The 18318-nt window shown below is 40.0% G+C and overlaps 1 protein-coding gene across 1 annotated transcript in view; it reads right to left on the bottom strand.

Moving 5' to 3' along the window:
• The window catches only part of RASGRF2 (Ras protein specific guanine nucleotide releasing factor 2), a 276199-nt gene that overhangs the window by 105987 nt on the left and 151894 nt on the right, over positions 1-18318 (bottom strand). Inside the window, exons 14-16 of the mRNA XM_017870896.1 lie at positions 14510-14758; positions 13463-13845; positions 1143-1268 (exon numbers count right to left, since the gene is read on the bottom strand). Of these exons, the coding sequence (XP_017726385.1) occupies positions 1143-1268; positions 13463-13845; positions 14510-14758 (758 nt within the window). The remainder of the gene's footprint in view (positions 1-1142; positions 1269-13462; positions 13846-14509; positions 14759-18318) is intronic.

Raw genomic sequence — 18318 nt, 5'->3', positions numbered from 1 at the left:
AAAAAAAAAAAAAAAAAAAAAAGCCTTTTCATTTGGGTTACTTGGGGTGAATCTGGTTTCATAATTGTGTAATTTTCTGTTCTGACTTGAAATAATTGGCTTAAGAAGAGAAAAGCAAACATTTGAAAACAACTGTTATTTGGATATATTTATTTGAGCAGCGGGGAAAATGGGAGATAATTAAAATATTTCTACCTTTTGTCCTGATTATTTTTTTCTCCAATTAGAGGACATTTATTGTGCTCTCAAACAAATTATGGAGTAATGCTTTACAATTTTCTTAACTATATATCAAAATACATACGCCAGTTTCTGCCACTAGCAAGAACGATGACTGGGGTCCCCTGTGCCTGGACCTTATTTTAGATGAAATAATATTATTAACAAGGTCTCCCCAAATTGTGACGCCCAGATGAGTTCACTCACATAGACTACATTGGGACTCATGGTAATATATCAGAAACTGGGAACATTTTGGTAAACCCAGCACTGAGATTCTTCAGCTAGCTAACATCTAAAGAAGAGTCTTTTGATTCACGTTACTCCTCACAAAATGCAATGCAATGATGGAACTAAACAAATATTGGTTAGACTAATGACATCTTCTCTAATCATTTATTTTTCCACCACTTGGTCCTATAGTAACGTTACGGTCATCCCTTGTTACCTGTGGGGTATTGGTTCTAGGATCTCCCTCAGATACCAAAATCCATGGATGCTTAAGTCCCTGATATAAAATCGTGTCGTATTTGAATATAATCTATGCATCTCTTCCTATATATTTTAAATCACCTGTAGATTATTTATAATAACTAACACAATGGATATGCTATGTAAATAGCTGTCATACTATAATGTTTAGGGAATAATGACAAGCAAAAAAAGTATGTACATGGTCAGTACAGAAGCTTTATTCTTCTGCCAAATATTTTTGATGGGTGGTTGGTTGAATTCGCAGATACGAAACCCACAGATGTGGATCCTACGGATACAAAGGGCTGATTATATTTGCTCCCAATTAATTTTCAATAAGTGAGACTAAAAAAATTATTTTGGCAGTAAAACAATCAGGCAAAGGAAAGGTTCAGAAACTAGAAATCATTTTTCACGTTTCTATGTCTGAGTCCCTCTTAAGCTCTTACCTCCAGGCTGGCGATAGCGGCGGTGCCGGGGAGTTGAGGGGGATCTGCAAGGTGAAAGTTCTGTGGTGTCCGCTGCAGGGGAGCTTTCCACTCCTGCTCGGTCCGCTGGTGCAGACTCTAGGACTGCTGCTTGAAAACATCATGAATTTTAACAATTAGGCCATGAATTCAAGAGCTTCTTGTCAGTATCATGCATGGAAACAAAAGTTCATTACAGATAATAAGCATTTCATTAAAGGGCTTTAATATGAAATCAAGTCAAGTGCTGATGACACTAAATCTAAATAAGGATCTTCTCTAACCCTGTCTTGACCCTGTTGGGCCTGGCTGACCCTGGCCAGCCCCTTCTGTTGAATGCAGCAGCAGATGGTAAAACAAACAGGGGTATGTGGTGGATCCCCTGCCCTTCCAAATGTTTTGCTTTCTCGGAGTGGGGAAAGATGACTTTTCAGGTGAAAATCAGATTGGGATTACAAACCAGAACTTCACAAGTTCTTTGCCTGTGTTGTCCCCTAAACCAAAGAAAGTTTGAATCTCTATCAATGTGGCCCTCTCACCAGGGATCTCCGGGGGCTCCCAGGGATCTAAAGCTATGTTGTTCAAAATGACAGCACTACCCAAACGTGGCTATGTAAATTTATATTAACTAAAGTTAAATGATCATTTTGGCTTCCCACTTGCACTAGCCATATTTTGAGTGCTCAGTAGCCACATGTGGCTAGTGGCTATGGTATCGAACAGCCCAGATATAGAGTATTTATATCCTCCCAGAAAATTCTACTGGGTATCTCTGAGCTAGAGCTACAGATCAGCAGGAGGCAAGTGAAAACTTTTTAAATGAACCATTGGGAGGGTTTAAGGTCATTTGAGCTTCTTTGCTGCAGCTAACATCCCAAGAATAACACAGACATCATTTTAGGGTCACTGGTAGGCCATTGCTAATGATGTTTCTACACCTCTTCCACTGATTTATTAAGCAGGTAAGACTACAACTTTGTGTATGTGCTTTCAGAGAAAATATCACAAAATGTAATAAATTTCCAACGATTCTTCCATTCTCCTTGGGTTTTTCATTAATTCCCACTGATAAAAGCTTAGTGTCACCTCCACTAATTGTACATTAATCCTGTCAGCAGAACTACTTTGCTTTGCCATTCCATTCAAGATTTCACTCAACAAACTTTCAAAAACTCCTAATGACTTCATATAAAGCCATTTTTATACTTGCATGTGACTTATCCGCTTAGAAATATGGCCACAATTTTGCTTTTTTAAACACAAAGGGGCCAGGAAAAGGAAGTGGTTAGAATCTTTCTCTGAATGACATAATTACAGTAAAGCTGGCAACGATGCAAGATGCAGACAAAAAAAAAATCAGTGCTTAGCTGTTGGTTTTATTATTTTCTAAATAACTCCCCCAAAATTCAGTAATGGAAGGCATCTGCTCTGTAAGAATGAGCAGAATATCAAATACACGTCCTTGATCTGATTCAACCATTCAGTCATCTCAGGAAAATGAGAAAATCATTAGACAGCAATTACATTGAACCCAAGAAATTTCCCAGTGAGAAAGCTGGACAGAACCTGACTGTGCTGACGACTTGATGGGTGCANTGTTTCTGGCCAGAATTTAGTGGTCTCTTGGTCATAGCTACCTTCAAAATGGCCATATAGCCAGCTAAATGGCAGGGGGCTGTACTAAGTAAGAAGAGGAAAACAGATATTGGGGAACAAAAAGCATCTCTGCTATGGTTAATATGTGTACATTTGTGTTTTAAAATAACAAGTTATTTCTGCCTTTTAGAAAATTTAAATCTAGGGAGTCAAAACTTATACATCTAAATTAAATACATCTTAAATTTAGATTGCAATACAAATTATTAAATGATTAAATGCCAAGTCACTTAAATAGACAGTAGCAATAGATTTGCTATAGAAATTTTTGAAAAAGAAGAGGTAATTATGGATCAGAGCCATAAAAGAGGTTTATGAACTTTGGATTGAAAATCAAGTCAATGAGGAAGAAAAGGCAAAATGTTTCTGGCGGGAAGAATGGCATAAAGTAAACATACAAGGAGATGAACAACTACTGTTGGAGACTAGTGAGGTCAGTTAATCCAATAGTTTGTTACAGAAAAAGTAATATTGAATCAAAAGGTTTATTAATGGAGATTATATGGCCTTGCATGTCAGAATGGTTTGGGATTTAATGTGTAGGCAAAGTGCCACAAACATTCTGGGCACTGTAATACTATGATTAAAGCACTTATTATTATGATTAGAAGGAGAAAGACACGGGGAAGCTTGACCAGAGGATATGCTATTTTAATGGTCAGACGTGGAATTTTAAAGATTTGAACAAGGGATCAAATAGGAATTAAGAATTCTTAAATAGAAATGATGATATCAGACTTCATTTTTTAAAAACATGAATTTAATGACTGACATAGAGTCTAAGTTGAGTATCATTTTTTAAGTTGAATGGATGAGAATATCAAAGCTGTTTACTAAAATTAACAATCAAAAGTTTTTATTTGGGGAGTAAAGTGATGAGTTTAACTTAGAACAGTAAAGTTTGAGGTGTTGACAAGAGGGTACAAATAGCTCTGTTTACGCTGAAGCACTGGTTTCCTATTACATGGTTTTCTTTGCTATATACTGTCCACCAATTGTATTGTGTGGGGGATGCATCTTATGCATACACAAAAGGATGATATACTGTTTTAAAATTCTGAATTCATCCTGATTATGAAGGCAATTCTGTAGCATTTTTGTTGCATTTTGTATAACCTTATCTCTTACCTGAATCTGTCTTATTTTTCACAGATTATTACAGAGTTGTAATAATTGTTCACCTTATGGTCAGCCATGGATTCAGTCATACCTAAACTGACTAAATATTTTATTTTATTGCTCACAGATTAGAGTAGGTAAACAGGGATGGCAATATGAAAATGAGAACCATTTGTAATTTGACTGGGGATAACACTATGTGCAAAATATGTAAATAAGAATTGCTATAAAACTTTAGCTGTTTTCAGCTTCTAAGATACATATCTCAATCTGTTTCTTTTTTCTTTATGTGTTACAAATTTCTATACTTATGTCATTCATTTTTAGATGCATAGAACATCTTTGCTGTGTAATTCATTTATGTTCAGTATACTTGATTATGAAAAATGAAAAATTTTTTGTCAAAAAATCATATGTTTCAAGCACCTTCTCAGGTATGCTAAATACAAACTTTTCAAAGAAATCTATCACTATCACCATCATCTAAGAGTTTGACTTACAAAACTAGGAAACTTGTTCCCATGGAATCATAGTTTGTTTTATGTTTTTAGCTATGTCATTATTGTCATCTAATTGAATGTATTTGCTTACAAAAATAAGAAACATGTTTCTCTGTCAGACTTCATGGTTTTCTCTGTGGAGCACATATCTAACATTATTTCCCAGTAAGTCCACCCCAACACTTGCCTCATAGAACTTACTGTTCTCATGCTTATTTCCAAGTCACTTAATGACTGCATTATGGGACATCTAAAGGATTAAGTGTTTGTGTACCATTTACTTTATTGAGTATTTCATTTAACTACCCAACTTGTCCTTGTTGACTGCTACTCCTGCTGACAGACAGGTATCACTTTAAGTAAAAATGTTTTAAGTGTGTTATCTGGCATCTTCAGTATTACCAGTAATCCACTTTGTTAAAAGGGCTTTTATTTTTTTAATTATGGTGATTTATCCTTGGCTGTAATACTATCTATCTGTGTGTGGGTTTCTGCCCATTGTTTATACGTTAGAGAAAATTTCTGGAAATAGAGAAAAGCAAACACCGCATGTTCTCACTCATAAGTGGGAGTTGAACAATGAGAACACATGGACACAGGGAGGGGAACATCACACACCAGGGCCTGTCGGGGGATGGGGGGCAAGGGGAGGGATAGCATTAGGAGAAATACCTAATGTAAATGACAAGCTGATGGGTGTAGCAAACCATCATGGCACATGTATACCTATGTAACAAACCTGCACATTATGCACAAGTACCCCAGAACGAAGTATAATTTAAAAAAAAAGAAAAAAAGAACAGGAAAGCAAAGTAGAATCCTGTAAGCTAACAGGCACCTACAGAGAGAAGAAACCATGCCAGCATTGGGGGCTGAGGGGAAAATTCCTTCTGGCATATTCACTTTTGATCAGGCTCCTTGCAAACAGCTTTGCCTGCAGGACGAGTGGGCAGATGTGGCTCAAAACAAATGCTAAAATCGGGAGCACTTTCAGCCCACAGGCAGGCAATTTTCAAACTAAGAACACAGAAACAGACACTAGTTGCTGTGGGCTGTGCAGCAACACTTAGGTGGCTAAGTTGCACAGCCATGGTCTAAGTGAACACTGAGGGGGTAAAGGGGTCTGAATACAGTGAGCGACCCTTTGGCTCGCCTTTCTTGCCCGCTGTTGGTTTGCTTTTTGTTGAGAACCCATCACTGGGTGGAATCTGGATATCTGAGTCTGGCTGATATTTGTGTTTTGTAGAAGTACCTGGGGTTGAAGAAGATAGAGACTACCTGGTAATAAGAAGGGAGGGTACTAGTGAATGCTGGATGAGCCTGGAGCAGATGTAGGGACTGAGTCAGAGGGAAATTAAATTGAACGAATTTTTCCCTAAGTTCATTGCCTCACTCATTTTAAAGGATATTTCCTATTTCGCTTCTTTCTCCTCACATTGTTTGACGTTCTCCTGCCAGGAAATATGGCAAGGCTGGCATTATCATTGCAATGACAATAAAAATGGACAAAGGTCACAAGCGCTTTTCAAAAAACATGCCCTGAAATGAATAGCTGAATGGCAGTGACGGAGACCTATGGCATCAGTAGGGACCTAATTGGCAAAACTGATATTATACAATTCGATGGTGTGGGGTTATATTCTTAAGTGAAAAGCAGAAAATGTGTAAGTTCTTGGCACAGGATTCGTATTTAAGTTTGCCAACTGTTTTAAGTGTTAATATCATGTGAGGCACATGCAAACATCTTTCAAATTAAAGATGGGTCAATGTCTCCTTTTTCTTTGTCAACTCAAATTTTTAAGACTAGACAGCAGAGTTACCACAGCAGCACTCTTGGCTCTTACAGACATCATACAGACATCATACATACACACACACACACACACACACACAGAACTTTCAGACTCATGCTGAAGTAGTGTTCATCAAGGACTTTCCTAAAATTATTAATGACCAGTAGTGCCCATACACCAATCCAAAAACAAACAAACACACAAAACCCCACAACTGAGTCTGTAATTTCTTTGTTTCATTTATTCAGAAAAATGCCAAAAAGCTACCGCAACCCGAGACTTAATTCTAAACTTTCTACCCAGAGTGTCTCCTTTGTAAGGATCCACAAGATAAATTGTTCTCAGTCTCAAGAACCAGCAAGAATGTACCTGCACAACCAATCTATTCCTAGCCTTCAATATGGATCACATTAATTGATTATATTCCTGTCTTTACTCTGTCAGCAGAGGAGCTTGGAACCACAGTCAGGGGACTCTAGGAATTGCAGAAGACGACACAGTATTCATTTTTTCAGTAATCATACACTTGGCCACACACAACTTATTCCTTTTCCCCCATTGCCTGATTTTCTTACCTATTTTATTTTTGTCTTTTTTTTTTTTTTTTTTTGGATTTTTGAGACAGGGTCTTACTCTGTGACCCAGGCTGGAATACAGTGGCATGATCAGAGCTCACTGCAGCCTTGACCTCTTAGGCTCAAGTGATCCTACTGCTTCAGCCTCCTGAGTAACTGGGACCACAGGTGCACACAGCCACACCTGGCTATTTTTTTTAAATTTTTATTTTTAGTAGAGACAAGGTCTCACTATGTTGCCCAGGCTGGTCTCGAATTCCTAGGCTCAAGCGATCCTTCCACCTTGGCCTCCCAAAATCTGGGATTACAGGTGTGAACCACCATGTCCAGCTACCTATTTCATTTTTAAGGGTAGTTGTACCCTGTGTCTCTCTGAATGACCACCTTAAATATTTTTAAGTATAAGATGGGAAATAAATGCATTAAAAAGAAATTAGAGGACAGCTATAGAAAGGGGAAAGAAATCAAGATGCAAAGAAGTGGCTTAATGGAAGGATTAAGGGAGGGGTCAGGGTAAAATGAGAGCTAAGGGGGATGCATTAGGCAGTGAATGTGACTAAGAAGCCCGGGGAACAGAGGAGCTGACGGCTCTGGAGTAAAGGTTGGCTCTACGGGCTTCACCGAGTGCCATGGGCCCCTCCTAGATACAATCTTGGACTTTCTCCATTACCCAGAGTGGAAAGAGCTCAGTATTTAACTATGACCTGGAACTCTAAAATGATATTTCTAACCTATGAACCATATGGATAAATTAACTGATAAAAATACCACACTAAATCACTTGTTTTGGGGAAATCCAGTGAGAAGCAGAGGCATGAAGCCTTCAGCTTAATTCTCTAATATGAGAAAGAGCCTAATATTTCTGCCATACTGTTACTCACAGGTCCTCTCCATCTGCTGGCCCCAGGCCATGAATGATCAGTGCTGCCACATGACAAAGCTCTCCAGCAGCCACTGGCTGTGTCCACGTGATCCCACTCTGTCCAATATCTGTACTGACAGGTCTTCGAAGTCGCTGTCAGTGTCCTTCCCTAAGAGCTTGATCCAGCTCTTCCTCATTTATCTTGGTCTCCCCATGCTATGATTTGATATGTCCCCTAAAGCTCATATGTTGGAAACTCAAAACTCCAATGCAACAGTGTTGAGAGGTGAGACCTCTAAGAGGTGGTTACATCAAGAGTACCCTGCACTCATGAATGAATGAATGCCTTTATCTTGGGAATAGAATGAGTTTGGCCTACTTCACTCTTTCCTACCCATGTGATGCTTTCCACTATATTATAATGCAGCAAGAAGGCCCTCACCAGATGCCAGCCTCTAGAACTGTGAGAGATACATTTCTGTTCATTATAAATTACCTAGTCTCAGGTAGCACAAAACAAAGACAGAAAATTAGTACTGAGAAGTGAGGTTGCTGCTATAACGAATACCTGAAAATGTGGAAGTGGCTTTGGAACTGGGTAATGGACAGATGCCGGAAGAGTCTGAAGGAATGGGCTAGAGAAAGCCTGTATTGCCATGAATGGAGTGTTAAGGACAATGCCATTAATAGTCAGCACTCAGAAGAAGAGAAGAGCTTTCAAGAGTTTGAATCTGCTAAGAGATTACTTAGGTGGTCATGAATATCGAATGTTAGTAGAAATATGAATAGTAAAGGCAATTCTGGTGAGGTATCACATGGAAACGGGAAACAAGGTGTTGAAAACTGGCATAAAAGCCATCTTTGTTACAAAGTAGCACATAACTTGAGTGAACTGTGTTGATGCCCAAGGGCTTTATGGAAGGCAGAACTTCAGAGTGATGAACTAGGATACCTGGTGGAAGAAATTTATAAGCAAAATATTAAGAAGCTGCATGGCTACTTTTAAATATATACAAGAGGAAAGAAATGGTTTAAAGGCAGAATTTATAATTAAAAGGGAAACAGAGCAGAAAGACTTGGAAAATTTGCAGCTCAGCCATGTAAAGAGTGAAAAGGCATTTTGGGGAGTATAAACCAAGGCTGTGGCCAAGTGACCGTTTGCTAAAAAGATTAGTACTAAAGAGAGTATGGCTAAAAGAGAGCCAGGTGCTATTCATTAAGACAATGGGCGAAAGACTCCAAAGGCACTTCAGAGATCTTTCAGACAAGCTAGGACCTTGAGGGCTAGGTTTGCAGACAGGAGTCTAAGGGACCATAGCATTTGCTGCCCAGGGCTGCTCCCCGCATTCCTGTGCAGTGCTCCTTGGCCACACTAGCTGTGGCCCAGCCAAACCCAGGTGCAGCGTGGGCCACCGCACCAGAGGGTGCACATGGAAAACACTGGTGGCATCCATGTGGTGCTAATTCTGCAGGTGCACAGAATGCACAAGCTGTGAAGGCATAGCTTCCCTCACCTAGATTTCAAAGGATGCTGCAGACAGCCTAGGGTCCCAGGCAGAGACCTATTGCAGGGATGGACACACTGAAGCGAGTCCTCACTGGAGACTCTCATGGCCTAGTGAAGCCATGAGAGTGAGGCCATTGCAGAAATCCTAGAACTGCCAGCATGCAACACCAGCCTGAGAGAGCTGCAGACAAGAGGCTCTAATCTATGAGAGCTGAAATGTGGGCTGAGCCCAGAAAAGCCATGGGATTGGGCCTGCCTGAGGCTTTGGGCACTTAACCCCACTCCAGTGTACCCACGAGGCAGTACACTGAGTGAAAGATTATTCTGGAGTCCTAAGATTTAATGTCTGCCCTGTTGGGTTTTGGACTTACTTGAGGCATGTTATTCCTTTCTTCTTGCCTATTTTTCCCTTTCACTATGGTAATGTCTATCTTATCCCTGTCCCACCACCATATTACAGCTGGAAGGGAATTTGCCTCAGGATGAATCATGTCTTGAGTCTCACCCATATCTGATTCACATAAGTCTCTGGACTTTGGACTTATCAGTTGATGCCAGAACAAGTTAAAACTTTGGGGGCTATTGGGATGGAATGAATGTATTTTGCATGTGAGGAGGACATAAATTTTGGGGAAAAGGGGCTGAACGTTATAGTTTGAATGTTTCCCCCAAAGTTCCTATGTTGAAAACTTAATTCCCAGTGAAACAGTGTTGAGAGGTAGGACCTCTAAGAGGTGATTATGTCATGAGGCCTGTACACACATAAATGGATTAATGCCATTATTGCAGTAGTGGGTTCCTTATAACAGCATAAGTTTGGCCCCCTTTCCTCTCTTTCACGTCTATGTGTTGCCTTCCACCATGTTATGACAGAGCAAGAAGGGCCTCAGAAGATGTCAGCACCTTGATCTTGAACTTCCCAACCTCCAGAATTGTGAGAAACAGATTTATGTTCATGTACAAATATCTAGTTTCAGATATTTTGCTATAACAGCATAAAACAGAGTAAGATACCCCAATCTAACTTTTTTCCAGCTTATTATTCCAGGGGAAAAAAACTATTGATTTCTGCTTCGTCCTAGACAGTAGCTAAAGCAGCTTTCATGGTAAGATATTGGATTACCACCTTGAAGACTAAAACTAGGGAAGCTGGTGATCGAAGTGGAACATTCCCTGCACAACAAGTTAAAGTGGAACACTTAATCATGGTGATATCAAAGAGATGTTTGCACACCATATTCATTGCACTGTTATGCAAATAGCCAAGAGGTGGAAGCAACCAAAATGTCTACTGATGGACAAATGCACAAAGAAAATGTAGTATCTGCATGCTGCCGTTTCCTATTATTCACCCTATTAAAAAAGGAAATTCTATCACATGCTATCACATGGTTGAATCTTGAGGACATTACATTAAGTGAATTAAGCCATTCAAAAAAGGACAAATATTGAATGATTCCACATATAAGAGGTACTTAAACTTAAAGTAGTCAAATTTGTAGAGATAGAAAGTAAAAAGCTAGTTGCCAGGGGCCGGGAAGAGAAGAAAATGGGGTATTATACAATGATTATAGAGTTGCAGCACGATGAAAAAGTTATAGAGATCTGTCGTTCAACAATACTATTGAGCTATACACTTAAAGATGGTTAGGATGGTAAGAAGAAGAAGGAGAAGAAAGATTCTCAAGGAGAGTTGTTGTTTTGAAGTTTACTCAGTGCTAGAAAGCCCTAAGAGGACTACTAACAAGGTCTGCTCTACGGGGCTGCCCATGCTGTCAAAACAGGACAAAGCCTGTGCCTTCAGAAGCAGTGATGCCTCTTGCTCGCAGAAATGGCATTCACTGGCTGGGTACGGTGGCTCACACCTGTAATCCCAGCACTTTGACAGGCTGAGGTGGGTGGAACAGCTGAGGTCAGAGGTTTAAGACCAGCCTGGCCAACATGGTGAAAGCCCATCTCTACTAAAAATACTAAAATTAGCCAGGTGTGATGGTACGTGCCTGTAGTCCCAGCTACTTGGGAGGCTAAGGCAGGAGAATAGCTTGAACCCGGGAGGCAGAGGTTGCAGTGGGCCAAGATTGTGCCACTGCACTCCAGCCTGAGAGACAGAGTAAGACTCCATCTCAACAACAACAAAAAAAAAAAAAAAAAAGAAATGGCAGTCACCACTAGTGATTACCACCACACCTTTACTTACATATTCTTTTTGCCCAGAAGTTCTCCCATCTCCTCTTTCCAAACCACATATCTTTTGGCTCATGTCAAAGACACTTCTTGATTCTGCTCAACCAGATGTGATCTCCCTGCTCTTCAGCTTCCAAAGCACTCTATCTACACCTCTTATACCACCTGCCCATATAGTTATGTTGTGTCTCTATTATCCACATCACTAGAGTACAATGGTGAAGGTGCTATTTACCACTGTGGACTCTAGCGCACACGGTATCCTGCACAGAGAAGAGGTTCACTCAGTGACTCTTGAAGAGACTTTACTGTATCCTCATCCCAGCCGGAGGAGCAATCAAACCACAGCCTCCAAGCCACTAGTGTTGGACACTGAAATATTTGTTCCTAAAGCTTTCCTAACTCAAAATAAATAAATAAATAAATAAAGAGAGAGAGAGAGAGAGAGAATCCCAACTTATCTCCAGATTTCTCCTCTCCTATCTACCACAGTGCAATAAAGAAGGTGAAAAAACTTGCCATGATCTGAAAGCTCCTGTACTTCCCATACCCTATGCCCCATTCCAGTCATTCCCTCCACAGGGTTTCCCAAGTACTGGGGCTGGGTGCAACCCTGAATGCACTTGTCAGCTTTTGCGCTGCCTCATTATTTCTGAGAAGAATCCATCATAATTTTGCTTAAGCTTGTTGTTCTAATGACTTTTTAATTATCTTCTCCCTTTCCTCCTCCATAGTTGCTAACTCGTCAATTTAAAGACTTTAAAAGAGTGCAACTTTTGATGATGACAACCACTCCAGTTAAAATTCCATTAACTACTTCACTCAGGGAGCTTACTTAAATGATCTGAGCTAGAAGCACAAAGAAGCTTCAAGCAGGTAGAAAGGCAAGCATCTGTGTATCCATCTGGGCAATCCACCTTGAAATTTGAACACTTTGTCTGATTTATTGCCCAATTTTTATTATATTATCAATAAGTCAGTTATTATACAGTTTTTTTAAAGCTGTTTGTAATTTCTCTGTGAATCATTTTTATTTTCATTACAGAAACACTGGACTTTAAAGGCAACAAGAATCACCTCTTCCAACCCTACACCGTACCAGGCTGAAAAGCTAAAGTGATGGAGAGAGGACCCTGGTTCAGTTCACTGTATATTTTATTTCATTCATTCATTTAACCAAAATTTACTACTTGTCAGGCACTGGCCAAGACACTGAGGGTACAGAGGTGAGTAAGATAGACTGCTAATCTCATGGAGCTTACATGGCAAAAGCGGCCAAGTAGAGGAAAGAACGAGTGCAAGGACCCTGGGGCAGGAAAGACCAACATATTTCTGACACAAAGAGGAAATCAATATGACAGTAGCCTAGTGGATGAGGGAGCGTGGCAGGAGCAGGGAGACAGGATCCATGTCTCACAGACTTGAAGGCCCTGGCAGGGAGAATGTACTTTATTCTAAGTGTGACAGGAAGTCAGTAGAGAAGTGAAGCCAGAAAGTCTATGATCTAATCAACATTTTTAAAAAAATTATTTTGGCTACGTCACGAGCAATTAACACTGTCTCCAATTTGATTTCTCCCCTATACCTCTGCTATAACATGGAGCACTGTCCTCATAACTAAACTAAAAAAGCCATCGTGGTACTTCCAGCCTAGCTCATCCTCAGCAGAGAAAGGCTGGAGGTACACAGGTACCTAAGGCAAACAATGGAGGAGGAGAAGGCTCTGCAGCCTGAGCTCACAGGTGAGAGGACCCACAACCTCCCGGTGTGCAAAGCACCATGCTAGGCTCTTTAGCCAACCAGTCTTAACCAAAGTCCAAGAACTCTCTAGCAGTAGCATTCAGATATGCTATTCTTCCACAGACAACTGACCACAATAAGCCTTTTACTACAGGGGCATAAGGACAACTAATCTTGCTTTCTGTTCCAGAAGGGCCAGAGGAATCTACAGGAATTTTCTCTTCTAACTCACCACTGAGCTCATTCTACTTTCTATGCAGAAGTATTAAAGTTGTAAAGAAAGGGAAGCAGGGTTCCAAAAGGAAGGGTGAGGAGGCAGGTGGCCAGCAAATGTGGGTGTAATTATGCAAATGCGCTAGATAATACCTTTTTGAATACTTCGTTTTAGCTTGTTACACAGATCCACGCGCGGGTTATCGACATTCTCTTCTACTGATCCCGGGCTTTGTTCTGGAGAAGACAGGCCTCTGCTGAGATCCAGTGGTATTTGACCAGTGTGTGGCGGTGGAGAGGCAGCAGGGCTCTGGGTCGTGGTGGTGGGACTGCTGGAAGTCGTCAGGTCCAATGCTCCGATCTTTGAGTTCAAGGGAGAAGTCAAAGACAGCTTTCTGGCCCTCACTGGGGAAGATGTTCTCGACACAGCCAATGGTGGTGGGGAAGAGAATTTGCGACACAGACGTGGGGATTTTCCATCCACCAAATGTTCACCTCTGTTGTTCTGGCTGGTAGCAAAAAACAATTCCAATGACCTTAAAATAAGAGCAAAAGTGGCTAAGAGATTGTAGCCAAGTGAAATGAATTCCCAGATGTCATTCAAGAACATGTTCCCTTCATTTATAGGCCACGATCTCATTGCACTTCTATCGCTGGACTTTCCTTAATCTAAATGCTACATGTATACCCTCCACCTGCCAAAGAAGCACAGACACTTATTAGCCATCGTCTAATCCCTTGCTACTAAACTGTGGTGCAAACACCAGCATTGGGATCTCTGGGGAGCTTGTTAGACATTCAGAACTCAGGCTCCACTCCGGGCCTGCTGAATCAGAGCCGGCAATTTAACAAGACACCCTCCCCCCACCACATGCAAGCTGATTCTTATGCATATTAAAGTTTTAAAATCATAATTGTCAAAAAAAAAAAAAAAAAAGAAAGAAAAGCCGAAAGCCATGGAGTTCATTTCCAAATAATCACAGAGCAAGCAAAGGCCAATTGGAGATTTCAGGTTTTCAACTTTGTGCCTGGGGAACTCTGTGTGACCTTTACATATGGCCTTCTGCTGGAGGGGCATGGTATTTTCAGAAGCAAGCTAGTACACCCTAGGATCTGCTTTGCAGAGCTGGCCGGCATGGTGACTCCTGAACGAAGAGGGCCATATGCTAATGACAGGCAAATCTCTAGCGATAAGTGTACCTGACGGGGATGGAGGTGAAAGGCCTCTTGTATATGTCAGAGAGTTTCCCCAGCACCACAGCGGCAGTAGTGAAAATACGATAGGTGTGCAGAAAGGTGTTGAGGAAATCGATACTAAGAAACCGCAAGTCTGTCAGTCGTTCCAAGAGGCGCTCCACGCTGGCATAACGGATCTGGGGCACTTTGCAAGAGTTGAGTGTTTTACTGAAGCAAATGTCAGTGTCGTCTTTATGAAGGCGGGCATCAGACCTACATGCAAAGGCAGGAACATGATGGTAAAACCAGGAGGAGGCTTTCCCCTCGGCCACTGAGTATTTCAGCATTTGTTATCACACACTCAGGAGTGGGCTTCTCACTGCATTTGATAGGAGACAGATGATTGCACAGTTGTCCCTCAGTATCCTTGGGAGATTGGTGCCTTGATCCCCCCACCATATTAAAATCCACAGATGCTCAAGTCCCTGATATGAAATGGTATAGTATTTCCAAATAACCTATGCACAACCTCCTGTATACTTTAAATCATCTCTAGATTACAACACTTAAAACAATGTGAATATTATGTAAAATGCTGTTATCCTGTATTTTAAAATTTGTATTTTTTTTATTGCTGTATAGCTATTTTTTGTTTTTCTTTCTTCCAAATATTTTGGATCTGCGGTTGACTGGCAGGTAGAGGGCTGATTGTGTATGTCTATATGACATAGGCAGGGTTATGAAAACATCAAGTTTATTATAATTTAGGAAAGCCAGAATTAATAATGGAGGAGGTAAATAATAATTTGTCTCACTTTGTGGATTCCTTCTCTCAAATTCAGTCATGTTTTATTAGGAAGATGAAGCCAAAGGCCCTCTTTAGGAGCAGGGGAAAGCATTGCTTATGCCCTTAAAGCAAAATATCAAAAGTATGCATAAAAAGTATTGGGTGATACCTCCCACAATAGGGGAACACAGATATCACTGCTATATCTGCAGTTATGTCTTTTCCCTGACTTCTAATTTTGCACATTTGTGCTTTCCTCCCTTTCTTTTTTTTATTAAACTGATGGATATAGGGTTAGGTATTTTGCTCTCTAGAATCAGCTTTTTTTATTTATCCCTTCTACTGTTTTTTATATTGTATTAATGTCTGTTCTTATTTCCTTCCTACACTTTCCTACAGTTTAGTCTCTCGTTCTTTTTCTAAGCTCTTGATTTGAGTGCCTAATTTGTTTATTTCATTCTTCCTGGCTTATTAATGACTTTTAAGGATATCTATTTTCTGAATACTGTTTAATCCACAAGTTTCAAGAGTGATATGTTATGTTTTTATTATGTTTTCAAAATTCTGTGGTATTAAAATGTCTTCACTTAGAAAAGGTAATGGGTGAAGGATATTCCCCCTGAATAGCACCTACCACTGCCACCCTGCAATCCGCTGCTTTTGTCATTCTGTCAAACCTCCCATCTGGCTGCTCCAACCCCTCGCCTTCAGACCATTGCACTGGCAGCTTCTCCAAGTGGACAACAAGGACTGCCAGTAGCCTTCACTTCCCCTTCTGAGACTACTTGTTTGCCTTCACTGCAGCATTTCAGAACAGGCGATCAATGAAGTCCTGAATTTCACCACTTGATTAAAGGATCTGCTACAGGGTCAGTGACGTTCAGTGAGCCAATTGCTTGCTGAGAATCCATTGGCTGAGAATCAGTTGGAGTGCCCTTAATTAGCCCTTTCAGCGCTTTGAGGGATTTGAAATTATATATTTATTTTATTTCGGATAAAAAGGAATCAATTGCTTTCTTAGCTTGCTCTTAGAAACGTCCCAGCCCAAAGTACGCTCAGTGCAGGTGGAAGTACTTCATCTGCAAGCCTGAAAGAGCATTTTCAAGGAGCAGCTTCCCCCTGCCAAGGAATTGACTGGGGTGGCCCATTAGCTTGAGTTACATTACTGATCTTGAAATGCCCAAGTGCATCTTTTGAGATTCTTGAAAATAACAAGGCACTTTCTTCCACTCACTATGTGTCCCTCAACCAACTTTATTTTTCTGGTTCTTAATTTGCTCATGCATAAAAAGATCTCAGAAAATTTTGTGAATCCATCAGCCTGTCCAGAAGATGGCTGAGCTAGATAATCACTTGTTATCCCATCATTTTCCACCAAAAAAATCTCTATTTTCTAAGAAAGTTGAGATCAAATATTATTAAAAGAAAGTCATAGTTTACATACCCTATAAAGGGACATTTTCACCTAATAAGCGTCATGATTTTCACATTCTATTCGTAGTTTTGAGCTTTGCATCTTTTGACTATAATTAGCTTATTTGAAACACTAGGACAAAAAATGTGTTGAAGCCAGCATGAAATTAAAATAAAACTGACTAATTACACTACTTTCCTTCAAAATCGTGATTGCATTTTCATTTTAAGTAAAGAAATTAAATATTATGAAATTATTTAGTTTTCTTTTATTACACTGAGTAGAATCTTACTTTATTTCCTAAGAGACTCTCAAGAAAAATATAATACATTACTGAAGTCTCCTATGATAACAGCAACTCCTCTTTGGTAAACACAAGAACAATTTTGAGAGATCAAACCCATATCATCTATTATAATTGGTAAGTTTTAAAAGGAAGTGAGTGCTTACAAAGTGATGCCCTGTCAGTAACAAGACACAGTTATAATAGGATAATTTTTCTAACTCTGAGAAATGTTGAGTTTTTTCTTCATGGTTTATAGATAGGGAAATAGATACATAGGGAGGAATATAAACTTCAGGGTAGAATGGAGCCATCAGAAGGAACAGAGATTGCAAAATCTCTTTCCTCTGATTGAGGATAATCAGGCTCAGTAAGGCTGGGAAAAAATAGTAGTGCATATATAAAACTTCACTCTGCCTTGGGAATAAAACTAGTGTATTACAGATATGTTGGATTTAATAGAAAATCTTTACAGTCCAAGATACAGGTTTCTGTCCTAACAGGAGAACAATTCCAACTCATTAAGTGTCACCTCTGTGCACCCAAAGGCAGAAAAGTCCTGGTCTGTATGTAAGTGGTTACACAAATGAGATTGGACATGGACACTGGTAAACTGCCATGGTGGGGGACAAAAGATGCAATTGGGTGCCAGCAACAACTGGTCAGGCACAAAACTGAAGTCTTCATTAGTATTAATTTTATTTTTTTAATGGAGTCTCACACTGTTGCCCAGGTTGGAGTGCAATGGCGTGATCTTGGGTCAGTGCAACCTCTGCCTCCCAGGTTCATGTGATTTTCCTGCCTTAGCCTCCTGAGTAGCTGGGATTACAGGCACCCACCACCAAGCGTGGCTATTTTTTTTTTTTTTTTTTGTATTTTTTAGTAGAGATGGGGTTTCACTATGTTGGCCAGGATGGTCTCAAACTCCTGACCTCATGATCTGCCTGCTTCAGCCTCCCAAAGTGCTGGGATTACAGGCGTAAGCCACTGTGCCTGGCCACTATTAATTTTTAATGTCAACAAAATGTATGTGTAGTGGGCATACAGCTGCCCTAGAGTTTAGTGGCTTAGAACTTGTCTGCACTTTCTCACTTACACATTCTAATTCCAAGGCAGGTGGACTTTCATGGTTGTCTAACCGCCAAGAAAGTGCTTTCAAATACAATGAAAATCATATATACCCTTTTGGAAAATATCAAAATTAAAATTCTGTGGTAGAAAATTAATAAGAAAACTCTAACCCAATGATGTGAATTCAAAATTAAGTCATAGTTTGGACTTTTGACTTAATATTCTACATTTATTATTTATCTTAACATCATAACATTTTAACTAACCTCATTTCAAAT

Source organism: Rhinopithecus bieti, unplaced genomic scaffold (assembly GCF_001698545.2).
Source record: "Rhinopithecus bieti isolate Rb0 unplaced genomic scaffold, ASM169854v2 scaffold_5216, whole genome shotgun sequence".
Taxonomy (NCBI): Eukaryota; Metazoa; Chordata; class Mammalia; order Primates; family Cercopithecidae; genus Rhinopithecus; species Rhinopithecus bieti.
The sequence above is the reverse complement of the archived record's forward strand: the minus strand, read 5'-3'. Positions and strand labels throughout refer to the sequence as shown.